Source organism: Lemur catta, chromosome 1 (assembly GCF_020740605.2).
Source record: "Lemur catta isolate mLemCat1 chromosome 1, mLemCat1.pri, whole genome shotgun sequence".
In the NCBI taxonomy this organism is placed as follows: Eukaryota; Metazoa; Chordata; class Mammalia; order Primates; family Lemuridae; genus Lemur; species Lemur catta.
The window spans coordinates 116158496-116180830 of NC_059128.1; the positions used below are offsets into that span (position 1 = coordinate 116158496).

The following is a 22335-nucleotide window of genomic DNA, read 5'->3' on the forward strand; positions in this document are numbered from 1 at the left end:
GTTGCCCAAGCTAGTCTCAAATCCCTGTCCTCAAGGGATCCTCCTGCCTCGCATCACAATGCTGCTGGGATTATAGGCATGAACGCCCAGCCAGGGCAACACTTACAACTATTAACAGCCTCAAATAAATACACAGTTCCAATCACAATCACAGAACACAATCAGAGTCATATAACATCATAGAAACACACAATCAACACCACAAAACAGGACATACACCTATGTAGAAATAATCATACACACACACACAGTTTCAGTATCACACAACATTACAGAGAAACACAGCCCCACACAATCAGGTAAAATTCAACAAATACAACCACAAAGATGCACCATCATAGCCCCACAAAGTCACAGGCACACAGTCAGTCCCACCCACACACAGATGCACACTCAGGCACAGTCACAACATAGAACCACAGAATCTCTCTCTCTCACACACACACACACACACACACACAGCTTCACGTGCTTCTTGGGACAGACTATCAAGCAGGTTTGCTATTATAAAATTGTCCACTCCGAGCCCATCTTTCCCCCGACCAGCACTCCATTAGAGGAGACTTAGAAGTCTGGCCTCTCGAGTTCCAGGACTCATTTTTTTCTCATGCCTCAGTTTCCTCATTTAACTCCTGGATTCCCTCAGCATACACCTCCTGAAAATAACCAATCAGGAGTGGGCCGAGCCCCCGCCTATGGCCAATAAGAGCGGAAATACAGCTGGCGGGTTGGGGCACTCGTTTTCCGCGGCTTCCAGCTTCTGCTGCTTAAAGGGGCTAATATACCTGGGCTTGGGCGCGCCTGCCTTCACGGGTAGGTCTGCCATAGCCCCTTGAAAAGGCAGAGCTGCGGAGGATCCCGGTCTTAGGAGGAACCAATGAGACGCTTCATTCGGCCACCGCTCCACCCACGTCCGGCGGAAGTCAAAGGCCTTCGTCGGTTGCATTCGGTGGGCTGGGAGGCACCAGGTAAGAGCTCGGGGAGCAGTGGCCGCGGCTGGGAGCTGCTCCGCGCTGACGACCCCGCTCCTCTAGGTCGCTGTCGTTGCTCCGCTCGCCCGTCCACTGCTCGCATGGCCCTGAGAGGCGTCTCCGCGCGGCTGCTGAGCTGCGGGCCGGGTCTGCGCGTCCTGCGCACTTGGGTCTCGACGGCGGCGCAGACCGGTCAGTTCGGAGTTGGGGATGGGGTGCAGAGAGAGGGAATGGGGGTTCGGGGACTTTCCTGGGGTGACTTTCCCATCCTGTGTTTGTAGAGAAAGGCGGGAGGACACAGAGTCGACTGGCCAAGTGTAAGGTCCCTGGTCGCGCCGTGCGCCTGGAGCCCGTCTGTCTGCCCCGGGTGGACTGTGTCCCAGAATCCGAGAGCTGCCCGGGCGGGATGTCAGGGTCGTGCGCAGAGTCAGAGGCGCTGACGTATGAGTGTCCTGTCCCTGCGGGGTCAGAGAAAGTCACCTTGCCGGTCCTGTTTGCAGCCCGCTTCAGCAGGGAGCGAGAGCAGGGTGGAGGGGTGGGGCAGAGGGTTGGAGAGGAGGGCGGGTGGGCTGGGCTTAGGCGACCTCCGCTCCTTTCCCCAGCCTCGCATCCTCAGTTTGACTGGCAAGACCCGCTGGTGCTGGAGGAGCAGCTGACGGAAGATGAGACCCTCATCAGGGACACCTTCCGCAGCTACTGCCATGAGCGACTCATGCCTCGCATCCTGCTGGCCAATCGCAACGAAGGTGCCAGGGTGGGTGGGTGGGTGCCTTGGGGCTCCGCAACCCACTGGAGCCTCCCCCCCCCCCCCCCCCCCCCCGCCATTCACACCAGCTCTGCCTTTCCTAGCCTCTGGGCCCCTCTGTCCCTGGGGCTGGAGCCTGCAGCAGGCTAGGGCTGGGCCTAAATGTGGCATCTGTCCTTTTGCAGTGTTTCATCGGGAGATCATCTCAGAAATGGGGGAGCTGGGTGTGCTGGGCCCCACCATTAAAGGTAGGGATAAGTTTCTCTTTGCATTCTGTGGACCGCACTGTGTCCTGAAAAGCCCCTTTCTCTCCCTGAGCCACAGTTTCCTCTCTGATAGTGGCTGTGAGGAGGAGACAAATAAACCTTCAGCTCCATGCCTGCCTCCTTGTGTGCCCCTATCTGTCTCTTGGACCCCAGGGGTTCCTGGTCCCAGCTGGGCAGGGCTTTGTCTTCTGTTGTCCTACCTTCCCCTCCCCCACTACTACCAGGGTATGGCTGTGCTGGGGTCTCATCTGTGGCCTACGGGCTCCTGGCCCGAGAGCTGGAGCGGGTGGACAGTGGCTACAGGTCAGCAATGAGTGTCCAGTCGTCCCTTGTCATGCATCCTATCTACGCCTATGGCAGTGAGGAGCAGCGGCAGAAGTACCTGCCCCGGCTGGGTGAGCAGCTGCCCATGGGGCCTGGTGGAAGGTAGTCCCCAAGGTCTGGAGCTCAAGGGTGGGACTGTCCCCTGAGCCCATCCTCTGTCCCTATCTGAAACATAGCACCAGTGGTCACTCAGACCCTTTACCAGGCCATGGGCCTCACCTGGACATCTGGTCCCATGCCAACCCTGACTGTCCCCTCCTAGGTGTCTCTCAACTCTATTTCTCTGTCACCACTATCATCACCCTCCTGTTTCACTTTCTGTGCCCCTCATCCCAGCCCAAAGTTCAAAGTCTTAACTTCCTAACCAGGTCCATGAGGCCCCACGTGACCAGGCCTCTGCTGGCCTTTCTACCTCACCTCTGGCCACTCTAGACTGGTCCTCCCCAGCCAGATTCAGCTACTTGAAATTCCCCAAATGTACCATGGGGCCTTTGCATATTCTGTTCCCTCTGCCAGGACTGCTCCTCCCACATCCTTCTGCCTAACTCCTCCTGCCCTTCCAGACAGAGTTTGGCTGGCTCCTTCTTGACTCGCTGGGGCCCCCTCCATGTTATGGCATTGAGATTCTGGCCTGGAGGTACCTATCTCCCACACCGCCGGGAATGCTGTGAAAGCAGGGCCAGACCCACCTTGGTTACAGGGCCTGGCTCATTGGCAAGGATGGCAGTTTTTGGTTGAGGGAATAAATAGACACCAGGCAACCCTATGACCCTGTCTTGTGTCTGCAGCCAAGGGGGAGCTCCTGGGCTGCTTTGGGCTCACAGAGCCCAACTGTGGGAGTGATCCCAGCAGCATGGAGACCAGAGCCCACCACAACCCATCCAACAAGAGCTACACCCTCAATGGGACCAAGACCTGGTGAGGGGTCTGTGCAGCAGGTGGGTGGGTGGATGGGGGCAGGAGGGTGGTGGCCAGACCCTTCACTGATTATCCCACTCCCAGGATCACCAACTCACCTGTGGCTGACCTATTTGTGGTGTGGGCTCGGTGTGAAGATGGCTGCATCCGGGGCTTCTTGCTGGAGAAGGGGATGCAGGGTCTCTCAGCCCCCAAGATTGAGGGCAAATTCTCCCTGCGGGCCTCGGCCACGGGCATGATCATCATGGACGGCGTGGAGGTGCCCGAGGAGAACGTGCTGCCCAACGCGTCTGGCCTGGGGGTGAGCAGCGGCCACCTTGGGAACTGGTGTTGGGTCACCTTTCTCAGGCAGGTGTTGTGCTGGGGACCAGACTGACAAGCTCCCTCTGCCTATGGAGCTCACATAATGATTCTGAGAGGCTCTGCCCAACTCACTGATGTGCTAAAAATGCCCGTTTGGTGACCATCTTGCTCATACTGGCTTTGCCTGGGACACACATGGGCCTGGACCTTTGATGCGCACCTTCCTGTATCCTGAGCAGGGAACCCAGATGTAGGGCCGGGCAGAGCGGTGTGCAAACCAAGAGTGAGCAGGCACTGAGCTTCGGTGCTAGGCCCCCCTTTCTAGGCTGTCTGGGGAGGGGGCTTTCCCCTGCTTCAGAGTTGGTTCTGCACAGGCCCTCTCAGTGTCTCCTGGGTGGGGCTGAGGCCCTCTCTCAACCCTACAGGGTCCCTTTGGCTGCCTGAACAATGCCCGGTATGGCATCACATGGGGCGTGCTTGGAGCCGCCGAGTTCTGTTTGCACACGGCCCGGCAGTATGCCCTGGACAGGTGTGTGGGGGCTGCCGTGAGATGTCACGGGGTGTGGGGTGGCTTGGGTTCCCTCCCCTACCCTATCCCAGTGGTGACTTGCCAGACCCTGCCCACCAGGCCTAAGTTCCCTGTTCTGTGAAATGGCCAGTGAAGTCCTCCTGAGCAGCAAAGGGCTGAGTCAGTGACACCCAGAGTGAGCCCTGGGGAGGCTTCCTGGAGCAGGGGCCCTAGGATGGGGACTGCCCTTACCTGCCCTTGCCCGTCTAGGATCCAGTTTGGTGTCCCACTGGCCAGGAACCAGCTGATTCAGAAGAAGCTGGCCGACATGCTCACTGAGATCACGCTGGGCCTCCACGCCTGCCTGCAGCTCGGCCGCTTGAAGGATCAGGACAAGTAGGGGCCGCACATGGGCGGGCGGCTGCGGCCAGAGCCCTTGTGCTCTTCCCAGGGAGAAAGGTCCTTCCACCTGGTGACCCCGGGAACCTATCCCTTCTCTCCTGCCTCTTGGCCTTGATGGGCCCGGCCAGGGACAGCCCTACTGGTCTGTCACTGGGAACTAGGTGGCTGCATTGGGAGAATCCCCGCCCCCCATTAGGTTAGCCCCCGGCACTGGGACACCGGGATGCCCAGTGCTTGTTACACCATGTGCCACTCCCAGGGCCGCCCCAGAAATGGTCTCCCTGCTGAAGAGGAATAACTGTGGGAAAGCCCTGGACATTGCCCGCCAGGCCCGGGACATGCTGGGCGGGAATGGGATTTCTGACGAGTATCACGTGATCCGGCATGCTATGAACCTGGAGGCTGTGAACACCTATGAAGGTAGGAGCTGGACCTGTGGTGGTGGGGGTCACAGTGGCCTCAGTTTCTGGAGCAGGGATAGGCCCTAGTCCTACTCCACCAAGTAACAGTGTGACCTGGGGCAAGTCATACCCCTCTTCATGCACCACACAGAGGCCCCGATCATGCCATGAGAGGACCTCCCAGCCCTTTGTCCCAGGTGCTCAGGAGGAGGAACAGTCCTAAGTAAGACTGAGGTGCAGCCTCCAAGGGCATCCCTGGAGTGAGGCACCCTCCCCAGCGAGCTGGTGGATGGAAGGAGGTGAGAGTGAAGCTACAGACAGGAATCACCACTCCCTTTTGTTAAGAGAAAAGGGAAGGCCTTTGAGGTGGGAAGATCACTTGAGGCTACGAGTTCAGGACCAGCCTGGGCAATATACCAAGACCCCATCTCAACAAAAAATTTTAAAATTAGCCAGGTGTGGTGGTGTATGCCTATAGTCCCAGCTCCTTGAGAGGTTGAGGCAGGAGTATCACTTGAGCCCAGGAGTTCAAGGTTACAGTGAGCTATGATCATGTCACTATACTCTAGCCTGGGTAACAGAGTAAGACCCTATCTCTAAGAAAATTTTTAAAAATTAAAAAAAGGAGAAAAAAAGTTATCTGCAGACTGTGGTGTATGCACCCTAAAACTAGTGGTGACTCACATAGGGGCCCGGAGAACCCCTTGCTTGGTGAGAAGACAGATAGGGAAAAAGATAATTAAGAAAAAAAGGGGCAACCAGTGTGAACTGTGCAGAAAGAGATAGGAGCTCCCTGGGCACAGAAGCTTCCAGAGAAGACAGCATTTGCAGAAGCGCCTTCCCTATGCTCTTCCAGCGACGAAGGAATTGAACCAAGGCGGGGTCTCACAGCCCCAAATCCAGCTGGACGGGATGTTCCAGAAACAGCAAGAGTGAGGGCTGAGGAGCAGAGGGATCCTACAGGCATGAGAATGACCCTTAGGATAAGCAGAGGGGGGACAGGTCAGATTTGTGCTTTAGAAAGCAAACAACTATTTACCTCTCTGAAAGGGAGGCCACAATCTCTGCCTTCTGTCCCTGGAAACTGGGAAAAGCAAAAGGCCAAGCGAGAGGGAGTGGGGTGTGGGAGGCTCTGGGATGTGCAGCTTCAGGTTGGGGGAGATCAGCCGTGACAAGTGATCGTTTCTGTGATGTGTTTGCTTTCCTGTCCCTCCCGTGGGTAAGAAAGGACTTGCCACGTTTCCACATAGCTAACGGGCCCACGGCCTCTGTGGGAAGGAAGCTTGGCTGGGTTGAAAATCAAACGTTTAATGAACTGTGTGGGGTGGGGGTGGGGGTGAGGGGATTTGCCAAGTGTGGCGAGTGCTCAGGCTGGGCCCATGCAGGGGCCAGACATACTGCATTTTGGGGTTCAGCACAAGGAGTTGTTTTTTTTGTTTCTTTTTTTGCCAAGATGTATTACAGAACTATGAAAAACAATTGTTTCAGCATGGCCCAAATGGTGGCCTCTGAGCCTTCTCTTGGTGGCTGTCACTAAGGTGTGAGTCTCCGAGCAGCTGTCAGCATTCACTATCTCTGTGGGTCTGTTCTTCTGAAGTAGTGGCCTGGGGGGGACATGAAGACTGATGTTACAGGGGATTTGTGAGCTGTTAAGACTCTAAACTGACTGTATGAATCTTGCCCAGGTACACATGACATTCATGCTCTGATCCTCGGCAGAGCTATCACGGGAATTCAGGCGTTCAAGGCTGGCAAGTGAACCTACTTCACCAGGGGCCCGACGCTCTGAGGCCCCTTCTCAGAGGGACGCCTGGCTGGACCCTGGGGATGCTGTGCTCTGAGCTTATGAGGGAGGTGGCAAATGGAGCCAACTTTTATGGTGGGCAGTGAGAGATATGGATTTTGATTTTTTTTTTTTTTTTTTGAGACAGAGTCTCGCTGTGTTGCCTGGGCTAGAGTGAGTGCCATGGCGTCAGCCTAGCTCACAGCAACCTCAAACTCCTGGGCTTAAGCGATCCTACTGCCTCAGCCTCCCGAGTAGCTGGGACTACAGGCATGCGCCACCATGCCCGGCTAATTTTTTTCTATATATATTTTTAGTTGGCCAGATAATTTCTTTCTATTTTTAGTAGAGACGGGGTCTCGCTCTTGCTGAGGCTGGTCTCGAACTCCTGACCTTGAGCGATCCACCCGCCTCGGCCTCCCAGTGTGCTAGGATTACAGGCGTGAGCCACCGCGCCCGGCTGAGATATGGATTTTTAAATATCAATTTCCTTCTGAAGTTATTCTGATGTGCTCCTTAAAAAGAAGATGGAATTCTCTGGAGAGTTTCTCAATTCTACTTTTAACCATGGATGAGAACAGACTCCATTTAACTTGGAACAGCATGTTCTCTCGAGGGAAGGAGAGTGACCCTGAAGCAGCTTCCTCAAGACCACCCTGGTGTCTAACTGAGCAGACTCCCGTCACACCAAGGGTTCACTATGTGCCCTCTGACCCTCCCATCTGGGGGCAGTGCCTTATGTTGGACATTGGGACAGGACAGAGGAGAGGAAAATAAAGAATCTGCACATGTGACCCCCACGGTGTTGGGCCACATTTACTGGTAACCACCTGAGAAGTAGTGTCACAGCCACAGGAGGAACGAACATGTCTGGAACATGGTGGGGAGCTCCCCCTATAGACATTTGGCCCACGTCTGAGTCTTAAACTCTGCCGTAATAAATAAACCCAGATTAGGCACTGCCCAGGCCCCGAGGGGCACGTACCAGGGCAGTTGGCAGAGGGGAAACCAACTGGTAGGGGTGCAGGGCACTGTGTCTTTTCTGACCATACACCATCAGGGAATGACAACAGCCCTGCTTCTTGGCTCAGACACACCAAGTCACATGGGACTACCTGACAAGAGTGTTGAGAGCTTTGCGGTGATTGTGGCCCTGTGGCTGAGGGCTGGGTGCCGGGGTTCTGTTCACGCTTACTCTCAGCTGGGCCATCACCCCTGCGAGAGTTTGTCATACCTCAGGCTGGACGTACAGGTCTTTGTACACAGTCTCCACAGTGTGGCAGACTTGTTTGAGCTCTGTCTCCAAATGGCTGATTTTTGCCATCTTCTGGGTGAATTGTTGGAGCTTTTCCTGGATGATCTTGTTGTGGTGATCATAAATTTGGTACATCCTCTCCTCTAACTTCTCTGTCAGATCCGAAACCTTTTCGAGAAAATGGAAAACCAAAGAAGAGGCATCAGCAGACATTTATTCTAAGGGGATCTCTTAGATGTTTGCAATTTATCTTACAAAAACAGTAAAAACAACTCCAGTGCAGTGACTGGGGATGAAATGGCCTGTATGTTAAATTTTATTTATTTTTTTAAAGCAAGAGGCAAAACTATATACAGCCATGTGCTACATAACAACATTTAGGTTAGTGACAGGCCATATCTACAACAGTGGTCCCATAAGATTATAATACTATATTCTTACTATTCCTTTGCTACGTTCACATATGTTTAGATACACAAATACTTACTATTGTGTTACAATGGCCTACAATTGTATTTAGTACAGTAATACTCGTACAGATTTGTAGCCTAGGAGCAACAGTCTATACCATACTCTACGAATGTTCACATGATGACAAAATCACCTAAGGACACATTTCTCAGAACTATCCCAGTTGTTAAGTGATGCATGACTGTGTATAGTATATGCTCAACCAGGTTAGGAAGAAATTATGCAGAATGGGGACTAGAAGAAACATGCAACAAAGTGGCCTCCGGGTGGTGGCATCAAAGGAATGGGTTTTTTGTTTGTTTGGTTTTTTTTTTTTTTTTTTTGAGACAGAGACTTGCTCTGTTGCCCAGGCTGAAGTGCAGTGTCGTCATCATAGCTCACAGCATCCTCAAATTCCTGGGCTCAAGCAATCCTCCTGCCTCAGCCTCCTGAGTAGCTGGGACTACAGGTACATGCCACCATGTCCAGATAATTTTTCTATTTTTTGTAGAGACGGGGTCTTGCTCTTGCTCAGGCTGGTCTCAAACTCCTGGCCTCAAGCGATCCTTCCCACCTCAGCCTCCCAGAGTGCCAGGGTTACAGGCATGAGCGAGATCTTGTCTCAGGAAAAAAGAAATAGATAGTTTTGGCTTACACAATGGGTTTATTGGGATTTAACCCCATCGTGAGTCGAGCAGCATGTGTACTGTGTGTGAATTGTCTAGCACTATGCCTGGAGTATAACAGACGCTCAGCAGTTCACTCCCTTCCCTTTTACGTAAGGAATGCTACCCATGCTTGCTGGGGGAAGGGAATCTATCACCTTGATCTTGAGGCTGTCCCTGAAGTTGGTCATGAATGCATGGTCCTTCTGCCTGCTCTCGTTGATGTTTTCGATCAGTTCCTGGGCTCTCTTCTTCAGGGTGTCGATGCTGGAGTCCAGGGAGGAGAAGTAGGGGACTGACTTCCCTTCCAGCACCGTCAGCTGGCGACTGGCACTGGAGGTGGCAGTACAAGGGCTGGAACCCTGACTTCTGAAAGGACAGGAAACTCAGATCAGCACCAGACTCCCCAGAGCAGCCGGTCTGAATGAGCTGTGTGGTGGGAGGGGACCCGTGTGCTTGCCTCCCGTGGCTGACTCTTGGCGTGTTTCCTAGGCTTTTTCATTCACACACTCAAGCAATCCTCCCACCTCAGCCTCCCAAAGTGCTAGGATTACAGGCGTGAGCCACCGTGCCTGGTCCATAGATGCTTTCTTAAATGACCTCTATGTCACTAACCTGCCATATCCATTTCCCAGCCTGCTGGCTGATGTCCACGTGTGCAGACCACCTGGGGCTCGTGTACCTGCACCTCCCTGCTCCCACCAGGTGAGGGAACTGCCTGTCAAGAGTTATACTTAGGCCAGGCTGGGTGGCTCACACCTGTAATCCTAGCACTCTGGGAGGTCAAGGCAGGAGGATTGCTTGAGGTCAGGAGTTCAAGACCAGCCTGAGCAAGCATGAGATCCTGTCTCTACTAAAAATAGAAAAATTAGGCTGGGCGCGGTGGCTCACGCCTGTAATCCTAGCATTCTGGGAGGCCGAGGCGGGTGGATCGCTCAAGCCCAGGAGTTTGAGGTTGCTGTGAGCTAGGCTGACACCCACGGCACTCATTCTAGCCTGGGCAACAAAGCGAGAGTCTGTCTCAAAAAAAAAAAAAAATTAGCTTGGGTGTGGTGGCGCATGCCTGTAGTCCCAGCTACTCAGGAGGCTGAGGCAGGAGGATTGCTTGAGCCCAGGAGTTTGAGGTTGCTGTGAGCTACGTTGACGCCATGGCACTCTAGCTGAGGTGACAGAGCGAGACTCTGTCTCAAAAAAAAAAATTATACGTAAAAAAAAAAAAACTTTTAACACTCACACACTCAAAGTGATGTTTGTCCCACACTATACTTGTGACTGTAATTATGTAACTCAATTATATATTGTCTTAGCCAGTGAAATCAGGGCTAAAAAGTGACAGCTGTCTATAATGCTAAAGTGAATGAAAAAAGGCGAGTATAATAAAATGTAACCATTCAATCAGGTATGGAGAAGATAATTATAGATTGGGGTAAAGGCTGTAAAAATCTAGCCACAGCTTGGACAATAGCAAGACCCTGTCTCTACAAAAAATAAAAAATTAGCCAGGCGTGGTGGCGCAAGCCTATAGTCCTAGCTATTTGGGAGGCTGAGGCAGGAGGGTCACTTGAGCCCAGGAGTTTGAGGCTGCTGTGAGCTATGATGATGCCACTGCACTCTAGTCCAGGCAACAGAGTGAGACCTTGTCTGAAAAAAAAAGTGTCCCTGTAGTCCCAACTATTTCGGAGGTGGGAGGATTGCCTGAGGCTAGGAGTTTGGGGCTGTAGTGTGCTATGATCAAGCCTCTGAATCCAGCCTGAGTGGCATATTGAGACTTCGTCTTAAGAAAATAAATAAATCTGGGCAGGGCGCGGTGGCTCACGCCTGTAATCCTAGCACTCTGGGAGGCCGAGGCGGGTGGATAGCTCGAGGTCAGGAGTTCGAGACCAGCCTGAGCAAGAGAGAGACCCCGTCTCTACTAAAAAAATAGAAATAAATTATATGGCCAACTAAAAATATATATACAAAAAATTAGCCGGGCATGGTGGCGCATGTCTGTAGTCCCAGCTACTCGGGAGGCTGAGGCAGAAGGATCGCTTGAGCCCAGGAGTTTGAGGTTGCTGGTTGCTGTGAGCTAGGCTGACGCCACGGCACTCACTCTAGCCCGGGCAACAGAGTGAGACTCTCTCAAAAAAAAAAAAAAAGAAAGAAAATAAATAAATCTGGAAGGATTCTGCATACATCTTGGTTTGTTAAGACCTATAAGTTTGCACTGTGCTTTCAAAACAAAATTGGAAATTATGGGTAATACATTATGAATGAAGTTTATGAAAAAAAGTTGTGATCTGATCAGCTAACCCACTGGTACTTTAAATTAAGATATACATATATATATGTGTGTATTTTTTTTCTTTCTTTTTTTTTTTTTTTGAGACAGAATCTCGCTGTGTTGCCTGGGCTAGAGTGAGTACCGTGGCATCAGCCTAGCTCACAGCAACCTCAAACTCCTGGGCTTAAGCGATCCTACTGGCTCAGCCTCCCGAGTAGCTGGGACTACAGGCATGCGCCACCATGCCCGGCTAATTTTTTTCTATATATATATATTTTAGTTGGCCAGATAATTTATTTCTATTTTTAGTAGAGACGGGGTCTCGCTCTTGCTGAGGCTGGTCTCGAACTCCTGACCTCGAGCAATCCACCCGCCTTGGCCTCCCAGAGTGCTAGGATTACAGGCGTGAGCCACCGCGCCCGGCCTATGTGTATTTTTTTTCTTCTGATTCTCTGCTGTATCTGATCTGTTTGATACCTGATCAGTTACAGGTTCTAGCCAAGTAGAGCTGCCACTGTAAGAGTCACAGCTAACATTTCTTCAGCACTTTCCGTGTGCCAGGCACCAAGCTAAGCCACACGTCTTGTCTTGCTGCTTCCCCGTGACAAAGCTCTGGGGTCATCCATTTGTCATCTGTACCTTATGGCTGGGGACACTGGCTGAGTTAGCATGCCTAACACCATCTTCTCAAGGTGGTGGCCAGTCTGAGGCAGAGCTGGGTGTGACGCTCAGTGGGCCTGACTCCCCAGCCAGTGTCCTCTGCCCACTGAGATGCTGGGGTGCCACTCCTAGACCCTCAGTTTCCTCATCGCCCTCTGAGGTCCTTTCAGCTGTTGGCTAAGCCTTGGTGGTGCGAACAGAGCAGTTCCTGAACATGGTAGGTCACACAAAACCATAAAGCCATTAGTATCCTGATTAATATGCAGCTGCTGAGTATTAAGAAAAATGAAATAGAAAGAAATAAATCCCCAAAGGAGAGGTTGGAAAAATAAAGAAGCTCTCAGCAGACATCTGATGCAGCCAGCCCTGCCTGCAAGCCAGGCACTGATTACTTAGAAAAATGCACATTGATTTTAGATGTTTTCTCCATTACACTCTTTCTGAGCTTTTAGTCTCCTGACCGCCATGGCTTTACATTTGGGCTCAGAATACAAACACAGTGAAACCTGACGAATCCTCCTTTACACGCTGCGCTGCGATGAGGCTCTCCATGCCGCCTCCCTGTTGGCCCCTGCAGCTGCTCTCCCACCCTCTACTCTACAATGTGAGGGCTTCAGTGGCCTGTCATTCTCTGAAGGCATCCTTGCAGCTTGGGGTGCCTGGACAGTCCTTTTCCCCACCTAAGTCCTGCCTCCTCTAGAAGGTTTTCCTTGGCTGGGTTAGGTACACACAGCACCTACGGTGTCACTGCCTGCACCTCGGCCTCCCCCTCTAGTCTCCTGGAGGGCCAGGACCATGTCTCATTCATCTTCAAATCCTCATTCTTTACCCCTCATGGGAGAAGCAATAAATGTGCTTCGAATAAATGAAGGACTCAAGAGTAATTACCATCTGCATTTCAGTGACCCCCAACTTTTATCACCCCAGCCCATGCCTCCTTCCTGAGCTCCCAACAATGTACTTTACAACCTCAAGGCCTCCCCACTTGGCTGCCCCAAAGGCATCTCAGACTCTGCACCTGTACACCAACAGCATCATCCCCCGTCAACCCGACTGCATCCTCCCTCTGAATGACACGAAAGGCCACCTGGTCCCCCAAGCTGGAAACTCAGCAGTCAGCCTGGAGTCCAGCTTCTCTCTATCCCTCCGTGATCTCGTCTCAAAATCTTCATTTCCACCTCCTAATCTCTCTCAAATCTATCGTCATCTGCAGCCCTATAACTGTCATTTCTCACCTGGCCCTAGTGACCTTCTAAAACTGCAATGCAATTTCCTATGCCTGCTTTACAGCCTACAACAGCCCCCCCACCAACCACGGGATCAAGTCTATATTCCTTAGCACAGCATACAAGGCCTTCCAGGGCCCTGGCCTCTACCCTCTCTGTCTAGCCTGGGGTTTTTTGTTTGTTTTTTGAGACAGTCTCACTCTATTGGCCTGGATAGGGTACAGTGGCATCATCATAGCTCAATGAAGCCTCAAACTCCTGGGCTCAAGTGATCCTCCTGCCTCAGCCTCCCAAGTAGCTGAGACTGTAGGTGTGCACCACCATGCCTCGCTAATTTTTTTCTATTTTTAGTAGACACAGGGTCTCGCTCTTGCTCAGGCTGGTCTCGAACTCCTCAGCTCAAGCGATCCTCCCACTGTGCTAGGATTATAGGCATGAGCCACCGCACCTGGCTTGTCTAGCCTGCTTTCTACTATGCCCTCCATTTGCAGCAATCTGGGACCTTCCATGATTTCCCCGAACCCACCAGTCTTTGCTTGGAATAACTTTCCCTTTCTGCCTCCTTCTTGAGGCTACATTCAGAGATTCCGCTCCTATATCCTCACTGTACCTTGGTGCTACTGGTCACAAAGGCACGATAGTTTATGCACATGGGTCCCTTCCAGTGCCTGAGGCCAGGGACTACATTCTACTCATCTGTGTTTTTCAGTACACCAAAGGCTTCATAAATGCTTGCTGAATACCTAATTAAATGCACAACTGACGGAGGTGGTTCTACACTCCTCCTCTCACACCTTCTTGTACCCAGCTTGCCTTGTGTCTCAACCTCTCCTGGACCGTCTCAAGGTTAAGGGCCCTGACATTAAAACCAATGGTATCACCAGGTGTTTCTTTTTGTGGGCTTGTTCACAACCTGCTTTAGCTGCTGATGGTTCAGAGTTGCTCCTTTCTAAGGCTCCAGGGATGAGGCCGATGGGTTTTCATGGCAGCTGAGCAAATGGTAAAAAATCACTCAAATTCAGCAAATGCAAATTTTGCCATGGGACAAAGGCCTGCATCAGATGTCTGCTGAGAGCTTCTTTATTTTTCCAACCTCTCCTTTGGGGATTTATTTCTTTCTATTTCATTTTTCTTAATACTCAGCAGCTGCATATTAATCAGGATACTAATGAATCATAGGCTTCCCTGGGCCTGGATTCACCAATTAACTTTAATAAACAAAATGTGCAGTGTCCTCTCCACTGGCTTGCCCCATTCTTGGGCCAGCTTCTGTTGCTGAACCCTGGACAGAGGCCAGGCGGTGGAAGTCAGCCCAACGCAGCACGCCGGGGTGTGCATGGCCTGCACCAGGCTCGGGGAGTGGGGTGGGGGCTGTGAACACATCGCTGAGCTCATCTATTATGGTCTGTCCTAAGGAGTCCCTAATTTGGCTACGAGGATTAGGACGTAGTTCCCAAACAGGGCCCAGGCTGGCAGGGGCCCCGGGAACTGCAGAGGAAATGGTCTAAGCTCAGAGACCATCTGTTAACTCCAGGTAAAGCTGTGATTGGCAGGCAAGTGAGCCAGAGCCCCCCTGCTGGTGGGGCCCTCCCTCCGTGGCCTCTAACAGATATACAAGTAAACAATCCACCAGCCACTTATGACCACCGTGGGCGGCAGTCCCAGGAAGGGAGGCAAGCTAATCAAACATTCAGCGGGGGAACATAGCAGAAGCTCTGGCACTTGGGCAAAATGATGTTTTGCTGAAGTACAGCCAGGAAGGGGGAAGGTTTGAATCGAAGCTGATGAGGCGGTTCCTCAACCTCTACTTTTTCTCTCCTGGAAACATGTTAATATTTTAATCATGTTTCTGTGTATCTGCTGCTGGATCTATTCACTGGCCCAGACACTGGTTTTAATCCATGTTTTTTGGCCAAACGCTCTTGTGGAGCTCTTTGAAGTCTCTAAATGATTTGCAATGGCCTGTGTCTCTTCACCATATAGACCCTGGTCTAAACATGCTGTGCTGCAGTGAGATATTATCAAACAAACGACTTCAGCTGTTTCCTCCCTTTTTCTGGTCTCCAGTGTACACCACACACCTAAAGACTTTTCCACCCTGCGGCCTGCTTTATAAAAGCAAAGAATGTGGGAAGCAAAGGGAAGCTGGCTTTATGCCTGCAGTCCTCAGGGTGCTGTCCTGAGCCTCTTTCACTCTTTCCCCAGGTGAGCTCATTCATTGCACAGCTACCGCTGAAATAGTGACTCCCATGGTGCGGCGGGCTCCAGCCCCTTATCCCGCTCTGAGTTCTGGGTCAGAAAGTCCAACTGTATCCTGGTCATGTTCATGTGGATGTCCCCAGCCACCTCACATGCCTGAAAAAAGCCAAGGCAACATGGAACTGGTGTTTTTGCCTCTGCCAGAGAAGCCAACGCCTGCTGGAAGGTAGGGAGCAGTGGTGTGCTGGTAAGCGCTTAGCAACTGGCTCTAGTGTGTGGGGGGGAGTAAGCCCTGATTGGTAGTGTTTGCCAATTTCCAGGGTGCAAAGACTCCCCCACCATAGCCGATTTCAAGCTACCAACATGAAGCCACTAAATGCCAAGTTAGGAAAAGATGTGTAGAATCGGCTCTTGCAAGCTGTTAGAAGCTGGCTCCAGCACACCATGGCCAAGAGACACCCTCGTTCATCCCTATCCTCGTGCCTCAGGGCACAAAGAGCTTCTCTCCATCTGTCCTGCTAGATGCTGCCCCCACTGGAGCCTCCCATCTGATCTCCCACCATTCAGTACAAAGAGGCCGGTATCTTTTTATAACAGGAACCTGAGCATGTCATTTCTTTGAGCTAGTACTTCTCCCGCCAAGGCATACATCTACCCAGGAACAATGAAAACGTCTGTCCACACAAAAACTTGTACATGGACGCCTGCAGCAGCGTTACTCATAACAGCCCCAAAGTGGAAACCACACAAAGGGCCATCAACTGATAAACACTTGGTCCATCATTTGGTAAACAATTATGTGGTAGATTCGTATGGAATATTAATGAGCCATAAAAAGGAATGAAGTTCTGATCCATGCTATAACATGGATGAACCTGGAAAACATGCTGAGGGCTGGGGGCAGTGGCTGATGCCTGTAATCCCAGCACTTTGCGAGGCCAACGTGGGAGGATCACTTGAGCCCAGGACTTCAAGACTAGCCTGGGCAACAGACCCCATCTCTACAAAAAATTTAAAAATAAGGCCAGGCATGGTGGCTCACGCCTGTAATCCTAGCACTCTGGGAGGCTGAGGCAGGAGGATCGCTCGAGGTCAGGAGTTCGAGACCAGCCTGAGCAAGAGTGAGACCCTGTCTCTACTAAAAATAGAAAGAAATTAGCTGGACAACTAAAAATATATAGAAAAAATTAGCCAGGCATGGTGGTGCATGCCTGCAGTCCCAGCCACTCAGGAGGCTGAGGCTGGAAGATCACTTGAGCCCAAGAGTTTGAGGCTGTGATGACACCACTGCACTTCAGCCTGGGTGACACATCTCCGTATCTTTTTTAAAAAAACAGAGAAAAGAAAACATGCTGAGTGAAAAATGTCCATCGCAAAGGACTACATAGTGTATAATTCCATTTATATGAAATGTTCAGAATAGGCAAATCCATGGAGGCTAAAAGCAGATTAGTGGCTGCCAGGGGCTAGAGAGGATGCGGGTGGGGACTAGGGATGACCAACAGCTGAGGGGTGTGAGGTTTCTTTTTGGAGTGATGAACATGGTTTACAGTTAATGTGGGGAAGGTTGTCCAGCTCTGTGACTATACTAAAAGCAATTAAATTGTACACTTCAAGTAGGTGAATTGTATGGTATGGAAATGATATTTAAATAAAGCTGTTACCTGCAAAAAATCTTCAGGATAAACTTCATAGCCTAGAAAATGCCCCCTGACCTGGCCCCTACTGGGCCCTCTCACCCTCCTCTTGCACTCACTCCTGGCCCCACCCATCTGCTTTAGCATGCCTTCAGTCCCCTGAATGCCACGCACAGGGACTTTGCACAAGCTCTTTTCTCTCTCAGTTCCTCTTTCCACCCTTTGCCCACTTGGCACCAACTTGCCCTTGTCTTCTGCCTCAGCACTGCCTCTTCGAGGACACCTTCCCTGGCTCCCTGCTCCAGGCTGGCTGCCCACAGGGAGTGGGCAGTACCATCCCAGTACACTGATCTCTTCTGTGCCAGCATTTGTTCAGTATCTGACTCCCCAGTAGATGGAAACACCAGGAGGGTTATGAGCATGTCTGTCTGGCAGACTGCAGGGTCTTACTTTGTCACCCAGGCTGGAGTGACGTGTTGTGATCATACTTCACTATAACTTCAAACTCCTGGGCTCAAGCAATAATCCTCCTGTCTCAGCCTCCTGAGTAGCTGGGATAACAGGTGACTGCCACCACAAACGGCTAATTTTTTAATTTTGTGTAGACCTGAGGTCTTGCTGTGTTGCCCAGGGTGGTCTTGAACTCCTGGGTCAAGCGCTTCTCCTGCCTTGGCCTCCCAATGTGCTGGGATTATAGGCATTAGCCACCTTGCCCAGCCCAAAATTTTTTCTTTTTTTAAAGTTATTCCTGATGCCTCTCTTTCTCTCGCCCCAACATCTAATCCATTAGCAATTTCTGTCAGTTCTATCTTCTTAAGTATATCCAGAATCTGACCACTTCTCAACACCTCCAGAGATCCACCATGGATGGGCTAAGTCACAGTCATCTTGCACGGAGATTATTCCAATTGCCTCCTCAATGGTCTCCCTGCTTCCACAATCTGTTCTCTAACGAGGCAGGCAGAGGGAGCCTGTTAATACTTCAATCTGGAGGATGGCAAACTCCTATAAAGGACCAGATAGTTAACCTTTTCTGTTTTGCAGGCCATGTTGCAAAAACTCAACTTTGTGGAAGCAGCCACAGCTGATAAGCAAAGCGATGATCATAGCTGTGCTCCAAAAAAACTTTATTAACAATGATCTAACAAGTCCTGCTGTAGTGGCATCATGTTACTCCTTTATTCCAAACCCTCTTGTGGATAATTAACATCCAAAGTCCCATCTCCTGACTGCATCTTTCATTATCTCCCTCCTACTCACACTGCTCCAGCACATCCTCCCTCTGGGCCTTTGCAGCTGCTGTTCCTCTGCCTGGAGTTCCCTACCCACATGGCTCACTTGTCACCTCCTCTGTGAAGCTTTCCCTGACCCTCCAATCTAAACTAGCCACTCAGGCTGGGCGCAGTGGCTCACGCCTGTAATCCTAACACTCTGGGAGGCTGAGGCAGGGGGATTGCTTGAGGTCAGGAGTTCGAGATCAGCCTGAGCAAGAGTGAGACCCCCATCTCTACTAAAAATAGAAAAAATCAGCCAGATGTGGTGGCGCACACCCGTAGCCCCAGCTACTCAGGAGGCTGAGGTGGGAGGATAGCTTGAGCCCGGTAGTTTGAGGTTGCTGTGAGCTAGGCTGATGCCACAGCACTCTAGCCTGGGCAACAGAGTGAGCCTCTGTCTCAAAAAATAAACATAAAAATAAAAAAATAATAAATAAATAAACTAGCCACTCAGGCCAGGCATGGTGGCTCACACCCATAATCCCAGCGCTTTGGGAGGCTGAGGCAGGAGGATTGCTTGAGCCCAGGAGTCTGAGACCAGCCTGGGCAACATAGCAAGATCCCATCTCTAAAAGAAAAAAAAAATTAGCCAGCTGTGGTGGTGCACACCTGTAGTTCCAGCTACTCAGGAGGCTGAGGCAGGAGGATCGATTGCTTGAGTCCAGGAGTTCAAGGCTGCAGTGAGCTATGATTGTGCCACTACACTCCAGCTTGGGTGACAGAGTGAGACCCTGTCTCAAAAAAATAAAAAATAAATCGGCCACCCACCACTCCCCATTTTTCTCTCTAGCATGAAGCATCCCCAGGACTTTACTTTCTGTCTCCTCCTCCAGAGTATCAGCTCACTTGCTGTGTCCCCAGCACCTACAACCGTGCCTGGCACACGGAGATGCCCCATCAGTCTTTGCAACAAGTGAACCAACAGCAGACACTGGACAGACCCTGTGGAAGGAAAGAGTGAACCAGAAGGACTCGGGCCTGTGTGGCCCTGTTGGGCCGGGGTTCTTCCTCACCTAGCAGGCCCTCCACCAGCTTCCTCCTCGCGATTCTCCTCACACTGCTGATGTTCCTTGCTCTCCCCCAACGGCAGTGGCTCCTGGTCCTTGCACTCTACATGGGGCATGTCCACCTGCGAGCACAGCCAGCGCTTGAGAGGCCGAAGGATGGAGGGTGAGAAGTGGTCAGATCGCTCTCCTCCCAACCCTTCAACCCTGGGCACCTAGATGTGCCCCAGCAGCGTGGTGGGGACCCACTGAAGAGACGAGCGCAGCTCGGGTGGGCGCCTCAAGGATGGGGGTGCGGGGTGGGAGGACTCTCCGTCCCAGAGGGACACCTGGATACCAAGCGGGGAGATCTGAGGGGCCAAGGTGAGGGCCGGGGGGCCTGGGCTCCTAACTGGTGTGTGTGTTGGCTGGAGTCATTCGAGGAAAGGGGAGCAGTAGAAGAAAAAGAAGAAGAAAAGAAACAGGTGGGGCGCGTGGGTGTCTGTGGCTCTATCTACCCTGCTCCTGCCATGCGCCATGAGCCATGCGCGGAAGTCTGTCCTTCCCGCCCAGAGTGTCAGCTCGTCAGTCAGGGCCCAGTAGGTCAGTCAGGAAATTGGGGCCGGGCCTGGTGAGAGGAGGCCCCGAGGGTGGGAGACAAGTGGCCGGACTCGGGTCTGTCGGGGAGGCCCGGGATCGCCGTAGTTCCCTGCCCGTCCGCCCGCGGCCCGCGCGAAGTAAACAAGAGCCGCTTACTCCTTGTCGCTCCATCGGGTCTTTTCCCGCCTTTAGCCTCGCGATCTCCGTGCACGCGTAGGCCCCGCCCTCGGCCCCGCCCCCAGCCTTCGCGCACGGGCTGCCGCGAGCGCTCCTGGCCCCGCCTTCTTTGAGAACTGGCACGAGCAACGGGGCGGGGCCGGCCGTTAAGTGGCGGTTTGGCAGTCTGGGGGCTGCGCGCGCAGCCGGCACCGCCTGGGGATAAGCGCGTGGGTTCGGAGCGCACGTGTGAAGCTTCAGGGTCCAACATGGAGTGGTTGGGGCGACCCTGACGGGTTCTGTGTACTTTCTGGACGTCTCAGTTCATCCGCTCTGCCTTGGGAAATCCTTTCAAGAAATTCTGATCCTGATTACTACCTATGGCTTCCTGTTGTCCTCACTATAAAAGTTTATGCATTTACCATCTTGACTCAGTTACCTGTGCAGCCCAAAACTAGAAACTCCTTGAAAACGTGGCGGGGTCTGGCCCTTACAGGAAGGTCCTTACACAGTAGTATCCTTAATAATTATATTAATAGTAGTGATAATAATCACTTAATAGAATAGTAACTACAACAATAATTGGCGCGAGAGGAGCCAGAGAGAAAATATTTGCAAAATATATATCTAGGAACTTGTATGCTGCATTTACAAGGAACTCTTGTAACTCAGTAAGAAAGCAAGCAATCCAATTACAAAATGAGCAAAAAACATCAGTAGGGATGTGCAAAGGCCCTGCAGTGGGAGCAGCTCAGTGTCAGGACCAGCCAGGAGGCCTTCAGTGGCAGAACAGCAGGAGAGGAGGCTGAGGGTGGGGGATGTATAGGTGAATAGATGGTTTCAGATTTTGTTCCAAATGAGGTGGAACTCCTCTCTGGGACACCTGTCACAGTGTCCATGTGAGGGAGGGAGGTAACAGGAATCCACTCACGTTGCTCAACCCTTCTGTGCTAGGCCCTGTCCCCAGCCACACACTGACTAGGACACACATTGTTAACACATTCTGGAGAACATAGGTGGGTTTGAATCTGGACTCTGCCTCTTACCATCAGGGGTGATCATAAAACGGCCACTGACACTTAAAATCCATCCTCATCTATTATCCAGGTGATAAAACCTAAAACACTAAGCTGTTATAAGGGTTTCAGGGATAAGCACATAAAAAGGGTACAAAATATATTAGTATTTTGTGGCAAGCTACAAGTTAAACAAAATTCATCTTCCTGCAGCCTTGGGTTTGATGATTTGAGGATTATGTTACCCAGAAAAATCTCAAAAGACTTTACTGTTAAGCATTCACACATATACGCACGCACACAAACACACAGGGCACACCAAAACAAAAGTAACACATAAGGTTGGGTGTGGTGGCTCATGCCTGTAATCCTAGTACTCTGGGAGGCCGAGGTGAATGGATCACTCAAGGTCAGGAGTTTGAGACCAGCCTGAGAAAGCAAGACCCCGTCTCTTTCTAAAAATAGAAAGAAATGATCTGGACAGCTAAAAATATATAGAAAAAATTAGCCGGGCATTGTGGCACATGCCTGTAGTCCCAGCTACTCGGGAGGCTGAGACAGAAGGATTTCTTGAGCCCAGGAGTTTGAGGTTGCTGTGAGCTAGGCTGACGCCACGGCACTCTAGCCCGGGCAACAGAGCGAGACTCTGTCTCAAAAAACAAACAAACAAACAAAAAGTAACACGTAAGATGGGGGATTGTCACAGTATAATGTTTGCATAGCTTTTGAAAACATGCAAAATGAAATCATATCTTGTTAAAGTAACATGCAAGGGGACTTTGAAAAGTTCACGGGAAAATGAAATTAAAAAATAAAAACTAAAAAATATAAACTTTGTCAACATAAATTCCATCAAATTCAAGACATGTTTGTAAGTGATGATACCAGCTGTTTAGTCCAACCCTAAAGAACTGAGGGTCCTGGGAATTTAAGCATGTCAGTGAAGTCTTTTTTACATTATTAACTGAAGAAAAATGGATGCCCTCTAAAGATTTTTTAAGATTAGAAACAAGGCCGGGCGCGGTGGCTCACGCCTGTAATCCTAACACTCTGGGAGGCCGAGGCGGGTGGATCGCTCAAGGTCAGGAGTTCAAGACCAGCCTGAGCAAGAGCGAGACCCTGTCTCTACTAAAAATAGAAACAAACTATCTGACCAACTAAAAAATATATATATATATAGAAAAAATTAGCTGGGCATGGTGGCACATGCCTGTAGTCCCAGCTACTGGGGAGGCTGAGGCAGGAGGATCGCTTAAGCCCAGGAGTTTGAGGTTGCTGTGAGCTAGGCTGATGCCACGGCACTCACTCTAGCCCGGGCAACAAAGCAAGT

General features: G+C 51.3%; 2 protein-coding genes across 4 annotated transcripts; one reads left to right on the forward strand and one right to left on the reverse strand.

Moving 5' to 3' along the window:
• The first annotated feature begins 6 nt into the window (after positions 1-6).
• GCDH (glutaryl-CoA dehydrogenase) lies at positions 7-20366 on the forward strand. Of its 3 annotated transcripts, XM_045550313.1 has the most exons (13): positions 7-968; positions 1035-1163; positions 1253-1288; positions 1574-1717; positions 1902-1964; positions 2207-2377; positions 3095-3224; positions 3309-3525; positions 3953-4056; positions 4306-4431; positions 4697-4857; positions 15346-15565; positions 19084-20366. In XM_045550313.1, exons 1-13 carry the CDS (start codon positions 878-880, stop codon positions 19265-19267), a joined length of 1776 nt encoding a protein of 591 aa, XP_045406269.1. In that variant the 5' UTR covers positions 7-877; the 3' UTR covers positions 19268-20366. The 3 variants fall into 3 exon arrangements, with proteins under 3 accessions (XP_045406269.1, XP_045406279.1, XP_045406285.1); XM_045550323.1 differs by lacking the exon at positions 1253-1288; XM_045550329.1 differs by lacking the exons at positions 15346-15565; positions 19084-20366 and adding an exon at positions 6524-6799 and having other exon boundaries at positions 11-968.
• On the reverse strand, positions 6142-20026 carry SYCE2 (synaptonemal complex central element protein 2). The gene is made up of 5 exons (XM_045550338.1): positions 19990-20026; positions 19264-19379; positions 9150-9360; positions 7856-8044; positions 6142-6442 (listed from the first exon to the last, which is right to left on the reverse strand). The coding sequence occupies exons 1-5, from the start codon at positions 20002-20004 to the stop codon at positions 6398-6400; spliced, it is 576 nt and encodes a 191-aa protein (XP_045406294.1). The 5' UTR covers positions 20005-20026; the 3' UTR covers positions 6142-6397.
• Positions 20367-22335: the final 1969 nt, after the last annotated feature.

Excerpts from the sequence above, each read along its gene's own strand:
- SYCE2 (XM_045550338.1), bottom strand. Across the intron at positions 9,361-19,263 it reads GCTGGTGGAGGGCCTGCTAG|AAGTCAGGGTTCCAGCCCTT; the intron begins GTGAGGAAGAAC and ends CTGTCCTTTCAG. Across the intron at positions 8,045-9,149 it reads GGGACAGCCTCAAGATCAAG|GTTTCGGATCTGACAGAGAA; the intron begins GTGATAGATTCC and ends TTTCTCGAAAAG.
- GCDH (XM_045550313.1), top strand. The coding sequence starts at position 878 with ATGAGACGCTTCATTCGGCCACCGCTCCACCCACGTCCGGCGGAAGTC. Across the intron at positions 1,164-1,252 it reads CTCGACGGCGGCGCAGACCG|AGAAAGGCGGGAGGACACAG; the intron begins GTCAGTTCGGAG and ends CTGTGTTTGTAG. Across the intron at positions 1,289-1,573 it reads ACAGAGTCGACTGGCCAAGT|CCTCGCATCCTCAGTTTGAC; the intron begins GTAAGGTCCCTG and ends TCCTTTCCCCAG.